We start from the raw sequence: 7,437 nt of genomic DNA, 5'->3' as shown, positions 1-7,437 counted from the left end.
CCTGCGGCCGCGCGGGACCCCGGGCCGAGGGGCTCCCCAGGGCCACGGACGCGCCCCGCAGTTCCCTTGATTTTCCTGTTCTGGGGAGCGCCTTCTTCCATCAAACTCTGGTGAAGGGGGCAACTTGAGTCGGGACAGACAACAGGTTGGCTTGGCTGGCCTGGCCCCAGCATTTAAAATGGAGACTTGGCTGCGAGACCTACCAAGTGCATCGGATTTGTTCATTTTCGGGGCGAGACCGGGCCCTGCCAAGCTAGGGAAACTGGCCAAATTGCAAATACAAGATACCAGTGAAGATGCTACTTCCTGAAACTTTGATAATTCTTTTCTTACAAGTTCAGAGTTACAGCAAAGCAAGACAAATAAGTACTTCACTGTTCTGTTTTTAGGTGGGTACAGCCCTACCACTAGCCCTGCACTCTCTCGTTGTGAGGATGACTTTCCGAGGGAGGATAAAATGCCAGTTCAGTCGAGTAGAGCCTTTTAAATAGTAGGCTTTACGTTTAAACAATTGCTAGAACAAGGATTTTCAGGTAGCTAACAAAGCCAGCTCCAAGGTGTTGCTCACCTTTTACCCTTCTGGCTTAGAAGTTTAACAGGGACATTTTACAAATTAATTCTTACTCTTTTTTTAACAACTGTTTGTCTTTAAGAAACAAAAATTACTGTAATGAAACTTGTATAAAATCTATATAAGCTGTATTGCAGAATTATTTAGCAGTATTTTTTACACTTTTTGATGCAGTAAAATCATCAGTGAAGATTGTTAATTCTAATGCTGACTTATATTATTACTAGGTTTCTCAGGCCGCAGCAGACTTGAAGCAGTTCTGCCTGCAGAATGCACAACATGATCCCCTACTGACAGGAGTATCATCAAGTACAAATCCATTCAGACCCCAGAAAGTTTGTTCATTTTTGTAATGCTGTGAACCACTTCGGTATCTTTCAGCGGTAAGTTCTTCAGTGACAACTCGTAAGCTGTTCTGTCATTAAAAATAGCTGGCTTGAAATGAGACTGCCTGTACTAGAAGTATTCAGAAGAGACATCTGACTTTTGCAGCTGCTGTTGGTCTAGATCCCTGTTCTGGTCCCCTCTTCCCCTGTTCTGGTTGTACTGTACCAGACATATGCTGGTATGTGGCATTTAGGTGCTCCAGAGCTTCTGGAGATATGGACAGTGGGATTGGGTGTATCCTCAGCAAGTTTGCTGACAATACCAAGCTGTGTGGTGGGGTTGACACCCTAGAGGGAAGGGCTGCCATCCAGAGGGGCCTTGACAGGCTGGAGAGGTGGGCCAGTGCCAACCTCATGAAGTCCTGCACCTGAGTCAGCACAAACCCAGGCACAAATACAGGCTAGAGGAGGGGCTTTTCACCAGAGGGCAGTGATAGGACAAGGGGTAATGGTTTTAAACTGAAAGAGGAGAGATTTAGGTTAGACATAAGGAAGAAATTATTCACCCTGAGAGTAGTAAGGTGCTGGAGTAGGTTTCCAAGGGAGGTTGTTGATGCCCTGTCCCTGGAGGTGTTCAAGGCCAGGCTGGATGAGGCTTTGTACAGCCTGGTCATGTGTGAGGTGTCTGTGCTCATAGTAGGGAGCTTGGAACCTCATGATCTTTAAGGTCCCTTCCAACCTTAACTACTCTATGATTCTATAGTTCTGACAAATTTCTATTGCTGCAGCAAAGTAGTAGTGGGGCCAGCTACTACTGAGCTGCTGTTTGGACTAACCTGGTTGTTCAGTCATTCTGCTGTATGTTCCTCTGTAGAGGTATTTCCCTTTTCTCACCTGAAGGCATACATGGTGAAATCTGAGTATGGCAGAAAAAGCAGACTTTAGTTCTTGAACTTCAAAACTTTCATAGGTTCATTAGCACTACTGCTATCACTACTAGTCTGGCATTCCTTGAAAATTTTGGTGATTAGATTTTAGACTAACCTATTTAGAAAGGTTATTTTAGATCCACAGTTGTCTAGCCAAGACTCGAGAGTCACGATAATTTGGTATTTTGTCCACAGTAAATGCATGATCATTTTACTGTGTCCTTCTTTGCCACTGTCCCTTGACTTGGATCTTTTGAGGGCAAGAGCATACACATTATTTCTAAACACTTAATACTCATTTAACCATAGTTCACAATCCTTAGAAATCTCATGGCAAGCCTTTAAACTTGAAGAGTTCTGTTTTTGTGGCTGAATTTTAAAGTTATTCTTACTGTGAATATTACCAGCTGTTTTTCTTTAAAAGATACTATTGTTGGACACTGACTTGTGTTCACACTACTGTAGCTTCAGCTTTAAGCAATAATTCAAGGAAGAAATCAGATTATCTGTAGGACTGATAACCTATAAAAAGCCAAATAAACTGTACTTTGACTAGTGACACATACAGTTCCCCACTGAACTTTGCCAAGGTCTAGTAAGTCCTGGGTGTGGATATCAGGAAGTAACATTTCCTCTGTCTCATACACATATGTGCATACAAAGGGCATAAAAGGCTTAATATTTTCTTTCTCAATTACAGCACTTACCTTCCCCCTTTCTGATTTGGGAACAGAGCACTTGTTTCTGCTGTTGTTACAGGCAAAAGTCATTACAACGGCAGTTCTAGTTACGCTACCTATATGGAAAATTTCCTTCCTGCGCTGTACCTCTTGTAAGCACTTCCTCAAAATAATGAATTTCTTAGTTGTAATTCTAGTGTTTTCACGATGAGCCAATAGAGTTCAGGTTTCCACAGTCAGCACTACCTTTGTGAAGAGGAAGTGTAATTTGTTAAGACTCCCCTGGCTTCTCAAAGGCAAAGTGGATGCCTGATATTTCTGTAGGAACCAAATGACTGAGAACAACTTTTTCTGTTCTTCCATTTAGCAATTTTGCTTCCAGAGACACTAAGCTACAGTTCTTTTGATAGCTTCATGGTTTTAAAAGTTAATTTTATAAATAATAGTTAAGTGAAACAGCTGTGGAAAAACAGGATTTTTTTTCTAAATAGCTGTCCAGAGCATATACTCTGAAGGTTCATATTCTTTGACAGAGTTGCTTCATTTAGCATTAAAACTTTTCTAACTAAATTTTGTTTTGTTTTTCAGATCTTTTAGCCTCTTTTCCTAGCTGCTGACGTGTGTATGGGCAGAGTGCCTCAAGGAGTGGCCTGGTTTGAAGTCTGTAGAAAAGCTTAGTGTTAATGTGCCAAATCTAACTGTAAAATTGCTACTGTCGTCAAACTTCTTACCATCTACCTCTCCAAATGAACTGTATGCTAGTTACAATACTTCTGTTTCAAAAGGGAATCAGTTTTATACGCCAAGCAAAAAATAAAAGTGTCTTGACTTAGTATGGTCTTGAAATTACTCTAACAAGCTAATTAACTTCTGGATATCTTGACACCTCACCAGTTACTGCATGACCCTGCAAAAGCTGGAAAACACACAGGGGTCTGTCCTTAAATATTCCATGCTGCTACAAGTTTGCTTGGGGTTGATAGTTCTTACAGCACAATGAGCCTCCATCAATACTATACTCAGAAGCATAATAGCAAGAGAAGAGCAAAAAAGTTTTTGGCTGTTTAGAATTCAACTGTACAGCTGCTGTCCTGTATCACAGAGAGTAACTAAGACAAAGAGTAACTTAAATATCTTAAAGCATAATTCCACCCTAGTATATAACTTACTCTGAGCCATTTTACTCTTTAGGTAAATACAAAAAAGCACTTATTACAGCTGCATTTGAGAAGTAACTCAAGGAAAGCATCTTTTTAGCTGCTACTGAATGTGCAAACTTAAGGGAGAACAGTACTGTGTTCTGCAGGTAGTACCAACTTGAGTTGGGGCTATGCAACTATAAGGCTGAAGCAGCATTTTTACGATTTTGATGGGAAACACCCTGCTGAGACACCTCACAACTGAGCAGCATTTTTAGATGACATAGCTTTATGTACTTCCTGTAAGCTGGCCGTATGTATTATTTCCCATCAGTGTTTATTTCCTTTTATACACAAGAGTATCAACTGCTTTGGGTATATACCTTTTCTAAACAGGACATTTACAGAACAGACACCTGTAGGAGTCAAGCATACTACTACTGTGGCTTCAGCAACATGGCTATTTTATGCAAGCTGCCAATGAAATAAAATACCACGTACTTCTTGGATTGCATACAGCCTTCTCAATCTCTCTAGATAGGAAAGCATTTTTTGAAAACTAACCATATTGTCAGGGAACAGCATACTGTTAGAGGTTTAAATTACTTGGTATCTCTTACCTGATTAATGGAAGACAGAGTTTGGCTACTTACCAGGAAAAAAAGCTGTATAACTAAAATAGTTTATTTTGAGAATATCTATAACAAAAATTACTGTATTTGATGTTGCAAACTGCAGCAATTATGGCAAATCTTCAGTGATGGCTAAATTACAAACTGGACATTGCAATAGTTTTTCCAGCTAAATTGGAAAGAGTCACTGTCCTCATGTTGGATTTAGCTACAAACAGGAAGAAAGATGCATCCTACTTGCTCTGCTCCTGTAGAAAATTTTAATGTTTGCAGGTGTTTTTTTTCAGCACAGATACTATTCAGTATCATTAGTTAGAAGTCCCAAGACAATCCGTAATTCAAAGCAGTTGTATTTCTGGTCACCAGCAACTGGCAGATGGCTCTCCCTTATAAGTGGAATTTTCTTCTGCTTGTGTCCATTTCTCGTCGCTGAAATTTATAAGAAAAGATATTTACCAACAAATCCATGCAACAGGATACAAAAAAGGATGACCTCCCCAGTTCACAGTAAGGTGGGCAGTGAAATGTGTCAGTTACAGTGTAGTTGAGTATAGTCAGGATTTCAAGGTTTACAAGGGAATGGAAGCAGACATCAGTGATTTGGAATTAAAGAACATGTAGCAGTTGCCTGTCTACTGACAGCAGACAAAGCCATCTTTAAAACAATCATATTTCATGGACAATACCAGGAATATTAGAATTTTCCTTCTGGTATAGCTCAGATACTCCTAAGTTTTGCCAACCAACTGAAATTCCATGGTAAAAATGACTGGAAAAGTAATTTATCATCAGCTAGAGTAATACTTCCATCTTACTTAAGATGTGCAGAGGTCAGTGTTACTTTCCATTCACTATTAAGAAGTGACATTTATGCAAATAGCTTAATAATTTTTACATTCTGATTCTTGTACTGGCATTGCACAAAAGTAGCTCTAGTCATGTTTATGAGGCTTCCAATAATAGCTTATACCAGGAGAGTGTTTTTCAAATTTGCTTATATCTGTATGTTAAAGAAATTACATCCTGCAAATAAGCAGTCATGGTATATTGACAATCATCATCCTTGCCATTTTTATTTTTGACTTGCAGTATAGCACAAGGCTTCTACTTTGCCTATTTGTCAAAACATACTAAGTATTTCAGTTAAACACTTCTGTATTGAGAACTACATTTCTACCACTTTTTTTAGGCTAAGATGTGTTACGTTTCATGTTGGATTTAGTCTTCCTTCCCAAGCAGGACTATGATTACTTAGACATACCTTATGAATCCATTCATATTCTCCAAACTTCGAATCGAAGGTTCCTTTCTGAAGAGACCTCAGCTTTAATGTAAAGCGTGGCCCAAGTTCTTGAATTCCCACTTTCTTTTCACTCTTGAAAATGTATCTTGGGGAAGAAAAAGAAAAATATTAGGAATTAAGTGACAAGAACATTCTGTGTCATTTGGAGTTCTGCAGAAAATGCTACCTGTGGAATCTGAAAAAGATGTAGTCTCGCTGGTTGTGAAATGTAGCCACTTGTCTTCCAATGAACTGAGGATCATGTGGGAAGAGACAAGCAAACATGCGACCGATAGAATGGCCGAGTCGTGTTGTAAAATTATTGAGGATTACTTCAGGTACATGTTCTGTGGGCTCCTTCCCTTTCCGCTGAAATGAAAGTAATAGGTAAGAATGGAAAGAACAGATGAAACACAGAAGGATTTTAATATATTATCAAATACAAGTTTGAAATAAAATAGGGGGAAGACAATTGGGGCCAACTTCTTGTAACAGGGCTAATAACATGCCCTAATAATATCTTCAAATATAACCTAAGTTCATATACAAGTAACAGAGCAGCTGGTAACATCAAAATATAAATTGAATGGAAAAGCACAAATTAATGATTTTACAATTCCTCTCTTCTGCACTGATTTCCACCCCTGGCAGCACCCATTATAGCCAGTAATGCAGTCTGCCTATCACAGGAGTCTTCTCTGTACTAATTCCTCCAACTAAGAGTACCTGGGACTGAGGGTTTATGGAATGATTCTTCAACAAGAACAGATGAAGTTCAAAAATACTTGTTTCAAAAGAGGAACACTTAACTGCAAATTATTTAGGGTTTAGTAAGCAATACTTAATACAGAAGAGGTGACAGGGTTGTAAGAGTAAGAAAAAAGACTAGGGACTGCATCTACTGAAAACTTGTACTGCTGATTATTATATACTCTACTGTGTGCATACCATGCATTCCCTATTAATGTAAGTTATCAGCTGCTATTTAATGGCACAACTATCAAAATACTTGGCACATGGTGCAGCAAGTAACTACAAAAATGGAAATATGCTGCTTATGGAAGTAGAATATACTAGTCCTTGGCCTCTTATTTGCTTATGAAAAAAACACTTTACCAAGATCAACTGAATTGTACAGACGTACAACCAGTTTTGGCAGTTCAAACAGACAGAACCTATTTATCATTAAGCAACAGACTACCCATTTTAAAAGTTTTGTTAGTCTCACCTTTATTTCTTTACGCAAGCGGACACTACTCATTCTAAAATGAGCAGTTGGACCATCAGGCAGGTGACTTAAAACCAGACCATCTGTTCAGCAAGTTAAAAAAAAAGGCTGGTAAAATTCAACATGTGATTTACAGAGGAAAGTCTTCTGCAAAATGCAGTATTACATTAGAGTATTATATCAATAATCTATACCTGCTTTACAAGATTTTATTGTATATTCAAACATACATTCATAAACTAGTTAATTAACTAGTTAGCTAGATCAGTTAACTAGTGTTCTCAAGTATGTCCATTAGATTGAGTTTCAATAGCTCAGCAAAGTTCCCTTCTATTGCTTTCTCACTTTTTGATTAGTGATCTTTTATCTAGTCAGCAAAACTAAATGGAACTTCCTGTTGAGAAAAACTTGTTAATTAATTAAACTGTTGAATTTACTGAAATAATAGCAATGATTATACATGCCTTACAAACAAACAAACAAAAAGACAAAACACTTTCTTTAATAGCTCCAAGATCCATTAGCCATCAGATATTCAAGTTGGCACAGTGATCTCTAAGTCTGTAATTATACCATAAGCTGCACAGTGAAGAGATAAAAAACATAGAATAATGTAGATCTCTGATGCACACTACAGAATTGCTTTCTTT

At 38.4% G+C, this 7,437-nt stretch overlaps 2 protein-coding genes across 2 annotated transcripts in view; one reads left to right on the top strand and one right to left on the bottom strand.

Annotated features, from left to right (window-relative positions):
* The first annotated feature begins 434 nt into the window (after positions 1-434).
* Positions 435-924, top strand: GNG5 (guanine nucleotide binding protein (G protein), gamma 5). The gene is made up of 2 exons (XM_010006732.1): positions 435-473; positions 799-924. The coding sequence occupies exons 1-2, from the start codon at positions 435-437 to the stop codon at positions 922-924; spliced, it is 165 nt and encodes a 54-aa protein (XP_010005034.1).
* A 3,740-nt stretch (positions 925-4,664) lies between these two features.
* The window catches only part of RPF1 (ribosome production factor 1 homolog (S. cerevisiae)), a 22,156-nt gene continuing 19,383 nt past the window's right edge, over positions 4,665-7,437 (bottom strand). Inside the window, exons 7-10 of the mRNA XM_010006731.1 lie at positions 6,788-6,870; positions 5,747-5,928; positions 5,539-5,665; positions 4,665-4,706 (exon numbers count right to left, since the gene is read on the bottom strand). Of these exons, the coding sequence (XP_010005033.1) occupies positions 4,665-4,706; positions 5,539-5,665; positions 5,747-5,928; positions 6,788-6,870 (434 nt within the window). The remainder of the gene's footprint in view (positions 4,707-5,538; positions 5,666-5,746; positions 5,929-6,787; positions 6,871-7,437) is intronic.

Source organism: Chaetura pelagica, unplaced genomic scaffold, assembly GCF_000747805.2.
Source record: "Chaetura pelagica isolate M959 unplaced genomic scaffold, ChaPel_1.0 scaffold69, whole genome shotgun sequence".
Lineage (NCBI taxonomy): Eukaryota > Metazoa > Chordata > Aves > Apodiformes > Apodidae > Chaetura > Chaetura pelagica.
This window is presented reverse-complemented; position numbering and strand designations above follow the sequence as displayed.